General features: G+C 35.3%; 1 protein-coding gene across 3 annotated transcripts in view; it reads left to right on the forward strand.

Annotated features, from left to right (window-relative positions):
• The window catches only part of CWF19L2 (CWF19 like cell cycle control factor 2), a 154,806-nt gene that overhangs the window by 61,953 nt on the left and 74,180 nt on the right, over positions 1 to 18,673 (forward strand). For all 3 annotated transcript variants that reach the window (XM_043481561.1, XM_043481564.1, XM_043481562.1), the window contains exons 9-10: positions 13,615 to 13,711; positions 15,448 to 15,540. In XM_043481561.1, the coding sequence (XP_043337496.1) occupies positions 13,615 to 13,711; positions 15,448 to 15,540 (190 nt within the window). The remainder of the gene's footprint in view (positions 1 to 13,614; positions 13,712 to 15,447; positions 15,541 to 18,673) is intronic.

Consider the following 18,673-nt stretch of genomic DNA (forward strand, 5'->3'; position numbering starts at 1 on the left):
GATGGGAGGCCCAGTCAGATGGGTTCTGGTTCAGATCAGGGCTTTGTTCCTAAGAAATGAAAGGAGAAATTCGTTTGTATTGACTGGATAAACACGGCAGGGTTTAGAGAATGTCTGAGGCTGTCTACATGTATAATTGTCCAAGTTTCATTCCAGGTACTCTAGAAGGTAGACTATCTCCAGTACCAATTGCTAGAAACATGTAGAAGTGGGATAAAACTCTTATTTCCTGATATCATTAGGATTGGCTTAACAGTTGGGTAATCTGTAGGTATTTACTTCTGTGACTGCTGCTAAGAAGAGCTTGTAAGCAGTCTTATATTGTTAGTATTCCTTTTGGTTCTGTAATTGCTTCATGTTGGTATGTTGTTTGGTAAGCTTCTGATAGATACTCTATAATACAGGCACTCACTTTTTAGCTTTTGCTTATGTTTTGGTCTGAAGACAGTATTCTTTGTTAGCTGTGTTAATTTTGGTGTTACAGATATTTTGAAGCTTTCTATTAATTTTATAGTTGACTGGAGAGGGAAATTATCCATATATTTGTGAAACAAAAAAAAGAATTCCTGAGCATGTAGAGTGGTGTAAGGTAAGAAATCAAGAATAGGACCTTGAAGAATGCCTGTTTTCAGTGATTGGAAGGATTCAGAGAAGGATTATTAGAAGTTGTTAATTTGTCTGAACATTATCTTGGGTTTATGTTGAATTTTTTATAAAATGCCAGAATTCTAGGGAGCTTTAAAACCTGTGAATTTTAGACCTAAAAAAAAAATAATAGAACTGATTTTAGAACTAGAAGAAATCATAGACTGACTCAGGAATTTTCCAGATGCAGAAACGAGGCAACTGAAGTTGTGGCTTGCACAATGTTATATAACTAGGGTTGCCAGATTTAGCAAATAAAAATATTTGGACATGCTTAAGCTAAAAAAGTTTTTGTAACCTGAAATTAAAATTTAACTGGGTATCTTGTGTTTTATCTGGCAACTGTATGTAACACTTGTCCATCTTCCGTGTCTGTGACCTTCATACAGGAGATAACATGTAGTTGCAGTCATCTCTTGTTGTCCACCAGGAGGCTGGTTCCAGGGCACTACTAGATACCCAAATCAAGTACTTTATATAAAGAGGCATAGTATTTTTACATACAACCTACATATGTTCTCCCATATACTTTAAATCATCTATAGATTGCTTTTAATAACCAGTACAATGTAAATACTGTGTAAATAGTTGTAAATACAGTGTAAATGCTGTGTAAATAGTTGCTAACTCTCTGCAGATTAGGTTTTGGTTTTTTAAGCTTTCTGAAAATTCCTAAGTATTTTCAATTCATGGTTGGTTGAATATGAATCCCATGGATACCAAAGGACTGACTGCTGTTTTGTATAAGGGACTTGAGCACCTGCAGACGTTGGGTCTTCAGAAGGCCCAGGGATTCACCAGCAGGTGCCTGTACTGATCTGAATATTGTTTCTTTCCAGTCAGTTTGGTTCAGTCGCTCAGTTGTGTCTGACTCTTTGCGACCCCATGAACCGCAGCACACCAGGCCTCCCTGTCCATCACCAACTCCTGGAGTCCACCCAAACCCATGTCCATCGAGTCTATGACGCCATCCAACCATCTCATCCTCTGTCGTCCCCTTCTCCTCCTGCCCTCGATCTTTTCCCAGCATCAGGGTCTTTTTAGATGAGTCAGCTCTTCGCATCAGGTGGCCAAAGTATTGGAGTTTCAGCTTCAGCATCAGTCCCTCCAATGAACACCCAGGACTGATCTCCTTTAGGATGGACTGGTTGGATCTCCTTGCAGTCCAAGGGACTCTCAAGAGTCTTCTCCAACACCGCAGTTCAAAAGCATCAATTCTTTGGCCCTCAGCTGAAGATTCTTTCCAATCAATGTATCTTAAAGATCTTTCCTCACCAGCTCATATGTATGTGCTTTTTTTTCATTTTAAAGTCTCTTTAGTATTCTGTTGTAAACCTTAGAGATAAGCTAGTATTTCTCATCAGTTTAGTTTTGTTGGGCTTTAGGTAATTTCTACTGTGTTGCTCTAAGTAATACTGCAGTGAATAGTTTTGTACATGTATTTTTGCATACATGTTAAATATAGCTGTAAAATAAATTCCAGTGATTGGAATTGTATTTCTATATTTCATTGTACTAATCAGTTTACACTCTTACTAGTCTTATATGAGAATGACTTTTCTCTTCCTTGCCTGTAGTATTATTGAGGTTTTTAATCTTTGCCATAGGTACATTTAAGGAATAGAAACTTTCTTTGATCTGCATGTAAGCATGAGTGAAGTTTGGCCTATTTTTATAAATGTTATTTAATTTTAATTTTATTTTATTAACTAGTCATATATTTTGCCTACTTTTTGAGAGTGTTTTATGAGCATTTTTATAGTTGTTATGTGATATACTTAATTTTTTCTCCTTTTTAGATTTCCTTTCTTTTCTCTTTTCATCTATTCTTTCATTCTTTTTTTTTAAAAAAATATATTTATTTAATTTATTTATTTGACTGTGCCAGGTTTTAGTGTGGCATGTGGGATATAGTTCCCTCACCAGGGATTGAACCCCAGCCCCCTGAGTTGGGAGTGCAGAGTCTTAGCCCCTGGACCACCAGGGAAGTCCCTTCATTCATTCTTATGGTGATCATATTTATAGTTCTTTTCCTTTGTCAATTTTAGGCCCTGAAGTAGCTGGAAAACATCCTCTAACAGTGGCCCATGTGATTAATAATTTTAAGATGTTTATTCTTAGAAATAAAATGTGCTTGTATATAGTTCTGTTTTATTGGAAAATATATTAGCTAATTTATTTTCAAAAGTTTGAAACCTAGAGTAGTACATAGTATGAGCAAAACTAACGTGATGTCCTTAATTTTGATTTTATCTATGTTAATATCTGAATTTAACTCATTTTATAGAATAGAAAATATTACATGAGGTTACAACAGTTAAAAACCTTGGCAGAGTTTTCTTTGATAGCCTAGGAGGACAAGAGAAGGATACTAAGTTCTGAAGTGTTTGAGTATAGTTATGAGATCTTTAGGGGAGAAAATTTGAGACTAAGTGGTAAGAAAAGAACTAAAGGGACTGGATTTATGAACACTGTCAGCAGGCAAAGAATAATTGCAATATACTCAAGATTTTTGAAATGTCTTTGGATTGGAGCTTTTTAAATTACATTTTCCCCAAAAGTTTGAGCCAGAGTTTGTTGTGGGTGTGTGTCTGTGTATGGATGTGTGTTGTAAAAAGAGTACATTTAAATGGGAAAATAGGATTTCAGAAAATAATTTTGAAGAGGGCTTTTGAAATACAGCAGTAACCCTGGAAAATGAGAAATGCTTATACTTTTTTCTTTTTATAGGATAGTTGCAAATGCCATGGTGATGTTTTTTTCAGAGCATATGCTTGCCATTATAAATGCTTAGAGTCTTCCATTATAAATGGAAGAGTGTGTCCCTGCTGTTTGTTGCAAAGCATTGTGTGTACTGTGGTATCAATGATAATGTATTCTTCAGTCATTGATGCCCAACAACTTTCATTGTAATGTCTTTATTTGATACCTATTACTATTCTATTGTGTGTTGAATTATCTGTTAATATTGAAAATGCCAGAGATACTCAGAATTCTTGTGTATCATCATATTTATTCTGATCTACATTTCAGTACTAATAAACAATTCTGTTAGAAACTATACCCACTCCACAACTCCGTCAAAACAACAAAAAAAGCAATGTTTGGAGTACAAACTTTACAACTATGAATGCTGCCTCTTTTAAAGGTCTCTGAGATTTCAGTTATCTTCTTGAAACTTCTGTTTGGTTGGAGTCCACATACCTTCTTGGGTGCTGTCTCTTGATTGATTCTTTGTATACTGAAAAGTGAAGAGAAAATGAAAGTTTCTCAAAAACAGAAGAGTCTGATAAAAATGACAAAGATGTGCCTTTGGGTAGGCAATAATAGAGATCTTTGGCAACTTAATCAAGAATATTATCATTGTAGAAGAGGATTTATAAGCCAGATTTCATGGGTAAATTATGACTGTGGATTATGATATAATAGAGATAGAAAGTATATGTGGGAGACATGGGTTAAATGCCTCCCTCATTCCCATATTTCCTAGGATACTTGAATATGTTTATATATTAGTGGAAAGACAGTATCAAATTTGAAAGGAGCTAAAAATAAAGAATGATGATAGACGGGAAAATTCAGCAGGAATTCAGTTAGTGTATATGTATGTATGATACAGGTAGGATTATCCTGAGTTCAAATGTTAAAGAAGAGGCAAGTGTGGCTGTGGATGTGGGTGATGGGAGGCAACTGTAGGAATTGCTTTTGGGGGAGGGAGTATAGTAGTTGTGGGTCCCGGGCTTGCCCTCAGGGCATGTGGAATCTTTCTGGACCAGGGATCAAACCCGTGTCCCTTGCATTGGCTGGTGATTTCCTAACTACTGAACCACTGGAGAAGTCTCCAGTTCTTCTAAAGTCTAGTCTGTCTGATACCTGTTTTGCTACTTCTTTTGATTTCCATGCCTTTAGTTTTAGTCTGTATGTGTCTCTGGGTCTGAAGTGGGTCTCCTGAAGATAGGATATATACAGTTCTGGTTTTTCTATCCAGCCAGCCAGTCTGTGTCTTTTGGCTAGAGCATTTAATCCATTTACATTTCAGGTAATTTTTGATATGTATTTTAGTATTAGAATTTTCTTTATTGTTTTGGGTTTATTTTGTAGGTCTTCTTCTCCTGTGTTTCACACCTAGAGAAGTTCCTTTTGCATTTGTTATAAAGCTGATTTTGTGATGCTGTTATTCTCTTAGCTTCTGCTTATCTGTAAAGCTTTTGATTTCTCTATCCAATCTGAATGAGATTCTTTCATGTAGATTAAACTTGGATGTAGGTTTTTCCTCTTTATTACCTTGAATGTATCCTGTCATTCCCTTTTGGCCTACAGAGTTTCTGCTGAAAAAATCTGCTTATAACTTAATGGGGATTACTTTTGAAATTTTTTGTTTTGTTTTCCTTGCTGTTTTAGTATGTTTTCCTTGAATTTAATTTTTGTTAGTTTGATACATGTCTTGGTGTGTTTCTCCTTGAGTTTTTCCTTTATGGGCCTCTACCCTTCTTGCACTTGAATGTCTGTTTGCTTTTTCATGTTAAGGAAGTTTCTGACTATGATCTGTTCAGATACTTTCTCAGACGCTTTCTCCTTCTCTTCTTTTTCTGGGACTCCTGTATTTCAAATGTTGATGCATTTAATGTTGTTTTAGAGGTCTGAAAGTGTCCTTATTTCATTTAATTCTTTTTTTCTTTATTCTGCCCCTTGACAGTGATTTACAGCACCATTCTATTTTCCAGCTCACTTATTCACTTTCTGTCACAGTCATTTCTGTCACAGTTATTGGTTCCTTCTAGTATATTTTTTCATTTCAGTTTTTGTGCTTCCCATCTATTTTGTTGTTGTTGTTGTTCTTTAGTTTCTAGGTCTTTGTTAAACATTTGTATTTTCTCAGTCCGTGTATCCATTCTGTTTCCAAGAGCTTTTGCATCATCTTTACTATTATTATGCTGAATTATTTTCCCAGTAGGTTGCCTGTTTCATCTTCATTTATCTGGTCTTGTTGTTTTTTACCTGTCTCTTTGTCAGTAACTTTTTTGTCGCGTGATTTTTTTTTTTTTCCCTTGATGTGTGGCACTGTGTACCTGTCTCACTGGTTGTCTGTCCTGAGACATCCAGCGCTGGAGTTTGCAGGCAGTGGGTTAGAGCTGGAACTTGGTGCCAAGATGAGGCTCTCTAGAGACCTCACACTTACTGACATTCCCCGGGGACATGAAGTTCTCTCAGTCCATTGGCTTGAACTCAGTGCTCCCGCCAGAGGAGCTCAGGCCTGACACCTGGCTTGGTTAGGCAGGGGTTGCCCCCGCCCCTCAGACGTCTGACTAGCCCTGCCAGTGCCTTGGAGGTGCCCTGGTTGTGAGGGTGTGCAACTCTTTGTCCTCCTGCCATAGTATAAGCCAGAAATTCTTTCTTAATGACTATTTATGTCAGTATTTTTTAACATATGATTCCCAGAAATTCACAAAGACTGTTGTGACAATTTGGTTTACACATAACTCATTAAATTGAAATGTCCTTCATTGTTTTGACTTGCCCTTGGACTTCAGCCTGCCAGGCTCCTCTGTCCATGGAATTTTTCAGGCGATAATACTGGAGTGGGTTCCATTTCCTCTTCCAGAGGATCTTCCCGACCCAGGAGTAGAACCAACATCTCCTATGTCTCTTGCATTGGAGGCAGATTCTTTACCACTGAGCCATTGGGGAAGTCCTTTTACTTCTATAAACTTATTTTATTTTTACCAAAAAAATATTAACGAACCTTTGAAATAAAATTACATTAAAATTATTCTGTGTGCACATGTTTTCTATAAGTCATCTTTAGAAATTGAAAAAGAAATAGATTGTTTCTTTTACTCATTCAAATTTGAAAGAAAATTGTCTAGTCTCACGTGACAAAGAATGAAGTAACAAGGGAAGGTTGTTTTTGTATCAGAGATATTTCTTTGAAACTTAAATCAGGTGCCTTTGACAAAGTCCATCTCCTATTCATCTCTTGTTTATTGAAATTTTTCTCGACATATTATTGTGTTGCCCGAAATTCAAGTAAATTACATTTACAGTACAATATAAATGATGTATAGCTCTGAATTTAAGTTGAGAAAGGTTACTGAAAAAATATTTTCCATCCAAAATAGTATACCTAATGATCCAGGCAATATCTCAACCAATAAAAGCATATAGGAACTAATAATGTTCTCCTAAGCTTAGATGACTACAATATTCTCACAGCATTGATTAAAAAATGTGAACTGAAAGAACTTTAGGAAAGGGGACAAAAATGAGTTTTTTCTGATTGTGCTTTACCAGAAGTATTTTATATTTCTTAGTCTAAGCACAATAACATTGCCTTTCCTTTCACCAATATGAGTAGAATTGATTTTTTTGGAATTTCTGCAGAGATTAATGTCCGAAAAAAAACCTCAAATGCTATCTACTAACAGATTTCTTTCTTTCCTTTTTTCCCAAAGGAGTTCAGTATTTAAATATAATTTTCACATATGGTGGTTAAAGTTTTTATTTAACAAACCTTTCTGTTTATTTTGCTATTTCTTGCTCAGAATGTTTGTTGAAAACTCAGGTTAATTTCAGTAGAGTATGATAAAATATACATATGGAGGAAAACTAGTAATACTATAGGTGTATTATTAATATTTGGAAGTATGACAGATTTTTTTCCTGCTTTAAATATTATATCACTCCCCTTTGAGGATTTTTAAGTACAACAATTTATTGACGTATACTTGACATAAAACCAACTGCATGTGTATATAAAGTGTACAATTTGGTAAATTTTGTAGTGTGTATATTCTAACAAATCCATCACCCTGAAAAGTTTCTTTCTGTTCTTTCATAGTTATCTCTCTTGCCTCTCCACAAACATTGGCAACCCACCTACACAACTATTGCTGGATGTCTCAGTTTTATTCATGTTGCTGTATATAAGAAGAATTCTTACCTTTTTGTTGATGGATAATATACCATTGGTAGATATATTGTACCACGGTTTGTTTTTCCATGTACCTGCTGGTGGATGTTTAGAATCTTTTCACATTTTGGCTGCAAAAAATTAAGCCTCTTTGAACATTCATGTACAAGTCTTAATATGAGCATACACTTTCTTTTCTCTTGAGGAAATGGCTAGGGAAGAGTGGCTAGATGATATGGTAACTATATGTTTAAATTTTGAGAAACTGCCAAGCTATTTTACTAAGTATTTGTGTCATTTCACATTACCACCTGCATTGTATTAGACTTGCAATTCCTCTGCATTCTTACTGGAATTTGGTGTATAGTCAGTCTTTTAAGTGTTCACTGTTACAGTGTATGTGTAGCAGTATCTCCTTATGGTTCTGTGTTCCTCTAATGACATCGAATGCTTACTTGCCATCCAGATACCTTTTTTCAAAGTATTAAGCATGTGTGATAATTTTGCTTCTGTCATTTCTTTACATTACAAGCTTATATGGTAATTTGTATCTTTTTTTCCCCTGATCAGTTGGGTTAGAAATTTATCAGTTTTACTGTCTTTAAAAGTTTTTGCTTTCATTGAATTTGTTTACTGTTTTTGTTTTTCACTTATTTCCACTTTGATTTTTATTACTGTGCTTACTTTGAATTTAATTTGCTCTTTTTCTGGTTTCTTAAGTTGTAAACTGATATCATTGATTTGAAACTTTCTTTTCTAGTGTCAATATTTAGTGTTATAAATTTCCCTGTAAGTAATACTTTAGCAGCCTCCCACAAATTCTGATATGTTGCTAATGATTTCTAATTTAATTTTACTGTGGTCAGAGAACTTTGTATGACTTGAATCCCTTTATGTTTATTGAGACTTGTTTTATGGCTCAGAATATGGTCTGTTTTGGAAAGTGTTTTGTATGCACTTGGAAAGAATGTTCTGTTGTTGGGTGGAATGTTCTCTGAATGTCAGTTAGGTCCTGCTAGTTGCTGGTGTTACTCAGTTCTTCCATATCCTTGCTGATTTTCTCTTTTCTTAGTCTGTCAAGTATTGAGAGTGGGGTCTTGAAATCAGCAGCTGTAATTGTAGATTTGTCTGTTTCTCTGGAATTCTGTCAGTTTTTGCTTTATGTATTTTGTTGCTCTATTATTTGATGCATAAGTATTGGATTGGCCAAAAGGTTTGTTTACATTTGTTTGGAAAGTCCTGGACATACCTTTTGACCAACCCAGTATTTATGGTGTCTTCTGTACTTTTTCTTTGTTTTGTTTATTTCACAGGTCTTCTGTGCTCCTGATGGATTGATTTCTTTTTCATATGAAATGACTTTCTTTGTCCCTTGGGATGTTTTTTGCTCTGCATTCTAATGTGATGTTAAGTAAGCCTCGTTAACTTTCTTTTCACTAATTTTCAAACATGTTACATCTTTTTCTCTGATTTTACATTTAGCATCTTTATGTCTTTGTAGTTCATTTCTTGTTGGGCTTCCCTCGTAGCTCAGCTAGTAAAGAATCTGCCTGCAGTGCAGGAGACCCTGATTCAATTCCTGGGTTGGGAAGATCCCCTGGAGAAGGGATAGACTACCCATTCCAGTATTCTCGGGCTTCCCTGGTGACACAGCTGGTAAAGAATCTGCCGGCAATGCAGGAGACCTGGGTTTAATCCCTGGGTTGGGAAGATGCCCTGGAGAAGGGAACCGCTACCCCCTCCAGTATTCTGTCCTGGAGATTTCCATGGACTGTTCATTTCTTGTAGTTGAATTTTGCTTTTGTATCCGTTTGATGATTTCTGCCTATTAATTCAGGTGTTTAGACTATTTATATATATTGCGATATAATTAAATTTGAATCTGTAATTTTCCTGTTTCTTTTCTCTTCATCTTATCTATTTTTTGCTCTCTTTTTCTTCATCTGACTTCTTTTGGATTGAGTATTTTTATGATTCCATTTCATTTCTTTAGTTGTGTACTTTCTGTATTTTCAGTGGTTTCTTTGGCTTTGACAGCACACATATTTTTAAAAAATATTTAATTAATTAATTTGGCTGTGTCCAATTTCTATTGCAGGAAATGGAATCTTCCATTGCTGTACGGAGGCTCCAGATTCATAGTTCAGTAGTTGCAGTGCATTGCCCCACAGCATCTGGGATCTTAGTTTCCTGAGCAGGGATTGAATCCACATCCCTTGCATTGCAAGGTGTATTCTTAACCACTGGACCACCAGGGAAGTCCCAGCAGCATACATCTTTAGTTTATCTACCTTCAAGTGATATTATGCTACCCCTGTAAGAACTTTATAGTAGTTTATTTACATTTCTCCCCATCCTGTCCTGTTAGAGTTTTCATACAGTTTACTTGTACTTGTTATAAACTCTTGTTATTATTTTTCTTTAATTAGTTATCTTGAAAAAAATAGTTATCTTAAAAAAGAGACTTGAGTAATAAGAAACAAGTGAATATTTACCCTTGTAGTCATCATTTCTGTTGTTCTTCCTTCATTTGAGTTGATCCATATTTCAGTCTGGTATAATTTTTCTACCATTTGGAGGCTTTTCTTTAACATTCTTTCAGCTTTTTATGTCTCTTCATTTCACCTTTTTAAAATTTTTTAAATTTACTTTAATTGGAGCATAATTACAATATTGTGGTTTTTGCCATACATCAATATGAGTCAGCCATAGATACACATGTGTCCCCCCATCCTGAACCCTCCTCCCACCTCCCTCCCCACCCGATCCCTCCAGGTTGTCCCAGAACACCATCTTTGGGTGCCCTGCTTCATACATCAAACTCTCACTGGTTGTCTCTTTTACGTATGGTAATATATATGTTTCAGTGCTGTTCTCTCAAATCATCCCACCATCTCTTTCTCCCACTGAGTCCAAAAGTCTGTTCTTTACGTCTGTGTCTCCTTTGCTGTCCTGTATGTAGGGTCGTTGGTACCATCTTTCTAGATTCCATATACATGCTTTAATATATGGTATTTGTCTTTCTCTTTCTGACTTACTTCACTCTAAACAGGCTCTGGATTCATCCACCTCATTAGAACTAACTCAAATGCATTCCTTTTTATAGCTGAGTAGTATTCCATTGTGTATATGGACGACAACTTCCTTATCCATTCATCTGCCGATGCACATCTAGGTTGCTTCCATGTCCTAACTATTGTAAATAGTGCTACAGTGAACATTGGGGTACATGCGTCTTTTTAAATTCTGATTTCCTCGGAGTATATGCCCAAGAGTGAGATTGCTGGGTTGTATGGTATTTTTATTTCTAGTTTTTTGAGGAATCTCCATACTCTTTTTCCATAGTGGTTGTGTAAGTTTGCATCAACAGTGTAAGATGGTTCCCTTTTTGCCACACCCTCTCCAGCATTTATTGTTTGTAGAATTTTTGATGATGACCATTTTGATGATGACCATGTGAGATGATGCCTCATTGTGATTTTGATTTGCATTTCTCTAATAATAAGTGATGTTGAGCATCTGTTCTTGTGTTTATTAGCCATCTGTATGTCTTTGGAGAAATGTCTGTTTAGGTCTTTTGCTCACCTTTTGATTAAGTTGTTCATTTTTCTTGTATTGAGCTTCATGAACTGTTTGTATATTTTGGAGATTAATCCTTTGTCAGTTGTTTTGTTTGCTATTGTTTTCTCCCATTCTGAGGGCTGTCTTTTCACCTTGTTTATCATTTCCTTAGTTGTGCAAATGCTTTTAAGTTTAATTAGATCCCATTTGTTTATTTTTATTTTTATTTCCATTACTCTGAAGTGAAAAGGATACTTTGACTTGAGATAGAATTCTAGGCTGACAATTTGAAGTACTTTCAAGATATTGCTACTCTTTTCTTGCTTATGTTGTTTCTGATGAGAAATCTGCTGTTTCCTTTTTTCTCGGTGCATAAATGTCTTTTTTCCCCCTCCTGTGGCAGCTATAAATTGTTCTCTTTCTCAGTAGTTTTGAACAGTTTGATTATGATGTGCCTTGATGTGGTTTTCTTGTTTTGTTTTTGTACTAGGAATTCTGTAAGCTCCTTGGATTTTTAGTTTTCACTAAATTTAGTAAACTTTGACCTTTGTTTCTTCTGTCTCCCATTTATTTCAGGGACTCCAATAATATGAATAGTAGGCTATTTGTGGTTGACCTATACGTCTCCATTGTTCTTTTCTGTTCTGAAATTCTTTTTTTCTGTGTGTTTCATTTTGTGTAGAAGTTAGGCATTGGAAACTAACGTTTCAATTTAATTTTTTTCTTTTGCAGTCTAATCTCCGTTAATCCTATTCAGTGTAGTTTTTATTTTGACCATTGTAATTTTCACTTGTAGAACTTAAATTCTAATCTCTTTTATGTCTTAGTTGTCTCTTACTTTTCAACCATGTGGAATAAATTTATATTACCTTTCAATGTCCTTGTCTTCTGTTTGTTAAATCTCTGTCAGTATTTTGATTGATAGCTTTTTCTCCTAATTAAGGGTTTTACTTTTTTTCTAGTTTGCAGGTCTGACAATCTTTAATTGGATACTAGATATTGAGAATTTTATTTTGTTCCATGGTAGATATTTTTGCATTCATGTAAGTGTCCTTGAGTTTTCTTTTGGGAGACAGTTAACTGAATTGGAAACTGGTCCTTTTGATTCCTGTTGATATATGGCAGAAGCCAACACAATATTATAAAGCAGTTATCCTCCAATAAAAAATAAATAAATTTAAATTTAAAAAGGAGTTTTACTTTTTCAGTGCTAGATATATTTATATTCCTGGAAGTATTCTTGAATTTTGTTTTGGGACATGGTTAACTTAATTTAAAGCTGGTCCTTTGGACTCCTGCCCTTAATGTTTGTTGGGTGGGCCCAGAGCAGCATTTAATCTAGGGTTTATTTCCCATTCATGAAAAAGGACCTTTAATACTCTACCCACTGCTTTCATAATTATGAAGTTTCCTAGTCTGGCTGTTGGGACCTATTCCTATTACCAGGAATGCTGAATGCTGTTCCTCTAATTCTCCCGACTACAGGTAGTTTCTGGTTATTACTCAAGGAGAACTCTCTACACTTCTCTGGAATTCTTTCACTGTGCAGCTCCTCCTCTCCTGCTGCCTTGGACTCTTAGCTACTTCTCTTTCATTAAGGAGTCCTTCATGCTCTGTGTAGGTTCACCCTCCTTGTATTGTAGTCTCGAATCTTTCTTATGGCAGTAAGGCAAAGTTTCTTAGGAGAACTTTGTATATGCCAGGAATCTGACCTTGGCTGGAAATTTATCTTTTCTTTTTTGAGGCTTGCACACTATAGGTTTGATACATCACCTTAGCTGTAAATTAGGTTTTTGTTGTCTAATTGTGGGTTGTCTTTGCAAAAGAGCACGTGGTCACTATTTTTATTCTTCAAATGTAGATAAATGTAATTTTCTGGTTATAGTTTCTTAGCTTATCCGTAAGTTATCCATTGAATGAGAAGAATTTCTGTAGCTGTGTAGAATTATGACCTGATTATAGTGTTAATTTTTGTTTCTTTTTTTAGAATGAGTATGGGAATATTAGGGACTTCCCTGATAGCTCAGTTGGTAAAGAATCTGCCTGCAATGTGGGAGACCTGGGTTTGTCCCTGGGTTGGGACGATCCCCTAGAGAATGGAAAGGCTACCCACTCCAGTATTCTGGCCTGGAGAATTCCATGGACTGTATAGTCCATGGGGTCCCAAAGATTTGGACATGACTGAGTGACTTTCACTTCACTTCACAGGAATATTAAGTTATGATGAATATTACTTTTATTATTTTTCTCACTGCTACTGGGTCTTTGGTCAGGTATTGTAACTGCCATAGGCCATGATGGCATTGTAACATAGTATCTTTAAGTAGTGATTTTTAGGGGAGCATTGAAGCTTTTATATTTATTATTTCTGTTTGTGCTGATTGCTTTGTGAAGGTCATTTGAAATAACATTTGAATCTTGGTGTTGTTATTTACAACAGCTTACTTGTTAATATGTACTTATATTTCATATGCTCTTTGTGTGTCCTTTTCAAACAGAAGTAGTCCAGGGGATGAGTCTATCCACGTCTTGAGTGTTGATGAGAAGAACAAGTTAGGAGCCAAAATTATCAAGGCAGAGATGATGGGCAATATGGTAAGGCTTATGAAGAATAATTACTAAATATTTAACTTCTTACAAGTAAATTTTGGTAGTTCCTAAGCTATGGGGATGTAGCATCTTTTGACAATACTGTTGCTTATTTATTCTTTGAAGAGATTCCTGAGCACTCCTAAGAACAGTATGTCTACTTCTAAGTAAATTATGTAATTTGTCAAATTTTTGGAATTTATGATTTTAGGGAACTAAATGCTTTTAAATTTTAAATTTAGGGAACTAAATGCTTTTAAATTTTAATGAAATTCATATTTCATTAATAATGTGTTACTTTCTTAAATTCCGTTACTTAGGAACTTTAAAATTGAACTACTAAAAAGAATGGTTAATTAATTTTTTCAAAATTTTAGGCAACTTATTTGTGCCTGACTGTGTTAGATGCTTTGTGTAGCTCACTTAATTCCCACGATAATGTTGTGATTTGAGACTTAACCTGAGAATTGAATAGAAATGAAATTATTTGGTAAGAGTGGCATCTATCTATTATTGTCACATTCCTCTTATACAAATACATGTCACGCTGCACATGGCAGAATGACAAAGTCAGACAGCTGTCTATGTCTTGAAAAAATTGATTCTCTTGTGGTCATGTGTATGTACACATCTCAAATCCAAATATAAGTCATCTTAAGTAGTCTTCTGTTTTGGTGCACTATCTGTGTGACACTCTGTAGTAGAACAAAAAGTGAACGAACTTGATACTTCTGATTTTATCAGTTTGTATCTCTAATAAAAATCATATCTTGCATATGCTGCACTCTCTCTCTTTGAATCTAATCTTTGATGACACTGAACTCAAGCTCAACCCAGAAATTAGTGAGACAGACCACCACCAACAGCAAGAAAGTAACATTTATGTTTAGAAAGCACAAATAAATTGGTTAAAACTGTGAAAGAAAGGTAACCATGTTAGGAGATTAACATATGTTAAAAGAAGTGTTCTGTGTTCATGGACCACAGCAGTGGAGAAAACTGTCTTTGCTTGTCGTAGTATTCTATTTATTTAATTTATTACATTGTGATTTATTGTTTTATATGTTAGTATTTATAAATTTTTATAGATTTCCTAGAATAAAAAGAAATGCATTCAGTTTTTATCTAAGTTACTTATCAACAGTAAATAAGGTATTATTTTAAATACTACGATGGCTTTCTTTTTGTTAATAACTGAAATTCTGAGCATTGGAAGTTTATAGTATCTAAGAAATTATAAAAATTCCTTTCTTAAGGGTATGTGTTTCTTTTATCTCTCTATCCCTTCTCTAAAATATATGTCCTTGTAATTATTTACTATCAAAATATAAACAATTTCCATATGTATTTGAGAATTTTGTAACCCAGATGAATTCATTAAAAAGTAATGCATTAGACTGTGAGCTGGTAAGTGAATGTAGTTTTTAGCTACTTGAATGTTTAGGGCTTCCAAGGTGTCTCAGTGGTAAAGAATCCACCTGCTAATGCAAGAGATGCAGCTTTGTTCCCTGGTCTGGGATGATCCCCTGAAGAAGAAAATGGTAACCACTCTAGTATTCTTGCCTGGAGAACCCCATGGACAGAGAGCCTGCCGGGCTACAGTCCAGGGGGTCACAAAGAGTTGGGCATGACTCAGTGACTGAACATCATCATCATCATATGAATTTGAAATATTCTACAAATGAATTAAATGATATATCTGTTTTTTAAACACCTGTTTTTCTTATCTTTTCTATTTGAAGGAATTAGCTGAACAACTTAAAGCCCAACTTGATAAGGCAAATAAATTCCAAGACACCATAACACAGATGTCATCAAAAAAATCTAGGGTAGAGGTAAGTAATAACAGTTTGATTATAGGTAGCCAGTTACCTTGTGTAATACTTCTGCTTTGTAGTGGTACTATTTAATGTTAAATGTGTCTATATCTCTTATTGATGTGTTTGTATATATTTATGCTTGTTTGCTTGTTTTTAATATTTATTTTCATATGTATTCTCTTATCTTATACCATTGTGTCCTGATGGACAAAGGCCTAGGTCTAGGGTCAAGGGGGCCTGGTTTTATTCTGGGCTCTGCCATTTACTGACTGACCTTGCACAAGTCAAACTGGTCATTAACTTCTTTCTGTCCAGAATGAGACACTTGAATTTGGTATCCCTCTCATGTAAAATATTTTGTTCTAGGATTCGTTCACCTATCTATTTGTCAATAAAACAGATAAAAAACATGTCTTTGTGGAGTATTATTTGACTAGGAGGAGAGAGATAGTAAGTGATAAAGGTTATAATAAACTGTACGGCATAGTCGAAGGTTATGTATCCTAAGCAGGGTAGAGGGAATCTTGAGTGTCAGGTCTGCTGTATGTTTATGTGTGTGTGTGTGTCTTGGGATGCACAGGCTAATTCTCATTGGAGAAGTGATGCAAGGACTTGAAGGAAGTTAAACAGTGATCTCTGTGTCTCTGAGTGAAGAGCTCTGTGGACATAAGGAACAGAAGATTGGATGTGTGTCCAGTATTTAGACGAAATAGCAAGGAGACCAGTGTTACTGGAGTGAAATGAGTGAAAGAGAAGTGGAAGATCCAGATCAGAGAGTCTGTGGGAGGCCAGATCATGTTAAGCTTAAAAGTCATAATAAGGAAGTAGGTTTTTATTCTGGGTGAGAAGTAAAACTGTTCAGATTTCTGAGCAGAAAATGCATTTTGACAGAACCATCCTGGCTTTTTTGTTAGGAGTAGATTGAAGGAGAATAAGGGCAAACATGGGGTCTAATTAAGCTTTTGCATTAATACACATAAGAAAGAATAGTGAACTTGACTAATATAGTAACTGAAGAGATATTCGAAGTAATTAGATTTTTTACATGCATAAATGTTTTCCATGTATATTTTGAAGGACTTGATTATTGTGATGGTTTAGATGAGAGAGGAATATGAAATAGTGCTGAGAATCTTTGTATCTCTTGTCATCAAAGATATTTTCTGTTTTGGCAATGTCTTTCCTGGTTTTGATTATCAGGGTGATGGTGGCTTTATAGAATGAATTTAGGAGTGTTTCTTCTTCTTCAATCTTTTTGAAGTGTTTGAGAAGGATCACTGTAAGTTCTTATTTGTGTATCTGGAAGAATTTCCCAGTGAAACCATCTGGTCCTGGACTTTTTTTTTGCAGGGAGGATTTTTATTTTTACAAATTTGATTTCAGTTCTAGTGAAATTCATCAGTCTGTTCCAAATTATCTACTTCTTTTTTGTTCAGTTTTGGTAGGCTGTGTGTTTCTAGAAACTTTTCCAATTCTTCTAGGTTGTACACTTTGTTGGCATGTAATTGTTCATAGTATTTTCTTTTGGTACTTTTGTATTCTGCAATATTGGTTGTTATTTCTCCCATTTTATTTCTTCTTCTTTTTTTGGGGTGGGGTCCTCTCTTTTCTTAAAGTTCTTGGCCAGAGATTTGTTGATTTTGTTTATTCTTTCAAAGGACCAGCTCTGAGTTTTATTGATATTTTTCTATTTTTAAAAAATCCTTTATGTATTTATTCTCTGACCTTTATTATTTCCTTCCTTATCCTATCTTTAGGTTTTGTTGTGTGATTCTTTTAGGTGGCAAGTTGTGTTCCTTACTTGTGATTTTTCTTGTTTCTTGAGAAAGGCTTGTATCACTGTGAACTTCTCTTTGCTTTGGCTGCATCTCATAGATTTCCTATGGTTGTGTTTTCATTGTCATTTATCTCAAGATATTTTTTAACTTCCTCTTGATTTCATCATGACCCTTAGTTTTTAAATAGTATGTTGTTTAGTCTCCATATTATTGTTTTTTTTCCTAGTTTCTCATTCAATATTTGATTTCTAGTTTCATGCGATTGTGGTCAGAAAAGATGCTTGAAATAATTATTATACTCAAATTTCTTGAAGATTGTTTTGTGTCTTAGTTTATGGTGAATTCTAGAGAGTGTTCTATTCACACTCAAAAAGAATTTGTATTTTTTGTTTTGTTTTTATATAGAGTCCTGAAAACATAAATGACGTTTAACTGTTCTATCATATCATTTAGAGCCTCTGTTGCCTTACTGATTTTCTGTTTGGAAGATCTGTCCATTGACATGTGTTTCATATTAAGTCTCATACTACTTTTGTATTCCCATCATTTTCTCCCTTTATGTCTGTTAGTATAGGTTTAGTACTTTGGGTGTTCCTGTATTGGTTGCACATATGTTATTGAGTGTAAAGTCCTCTTCTTTTGTAAATCTTTTATTATTACACGGGCTTCCCTTGTGACTCAGCTGGTAAAGAATCTGCCTGCAGTGTGGGAGACCTGATCGATCCCTGGGTTGGGAAGATCCCCTGGAGAAGGGAAAGGCTACCTGCTCCAGTATTCTGGCCTGGAGAATTCCGTGGACTGTATAGTCCATGGGGCTGCAAAGAGTTGACATGACTGAGTGACTTTCCCTTTCACTTTATTATTATATAGCGTTCTTCTTACTTCTCTTTGTATCCATTGCTTTAAAGTCTGTTTTGTTTGAGAAGAGCATTGGTACCCCCTTTCTCGCGGTTATGTTTGCATGAGTTGTTGTTCTCCAGCCCATCATGTTCAACCTGTGTATGTCTTTTGCCCTAAAGTTGGTTTCTGCAGGTAGTTTATTGTAGGCTCTTCTTTTATCATCTCGTCAGCCTTTCTGTGTCTTTTTTTTTTATCTTTCTATTGAAGGATAATTGCTTTACAGAATTTTGCTGTTTTCTGTCAAACCTCAGCATGTATCAGCCATAGGTATACATATATCCCCTCTCTTTTGAACCTCCCTCCCATCTCACTCCCCATCCCACCCTCTAGGTTGAAACAGAACCCCTGTTTGAGTTTCCTGAGCCATATGGCAAATTCCCTTCGGCTATCTGTTTTACATGTGGTAATATAAGTTTCCACGTTACTCTTTCCATACATCTCACCCTCTCCTCCCCTCTCCCCATGTCCAT

Source organism: Cervus canadensis, chromosome 11, assembly GCF_019320065.1.
Source record: "Cervus canadensis isolate Bull #8, Minnesota chromosome 11, ASM1932006v1, whole genome shotgun sequence".
Lineage (NCBI taxonomy): Eukaryota > Metazoa > Chordata > Mammalia > Artiodactyla > Cervidae > Cervus > Cervus canadensis.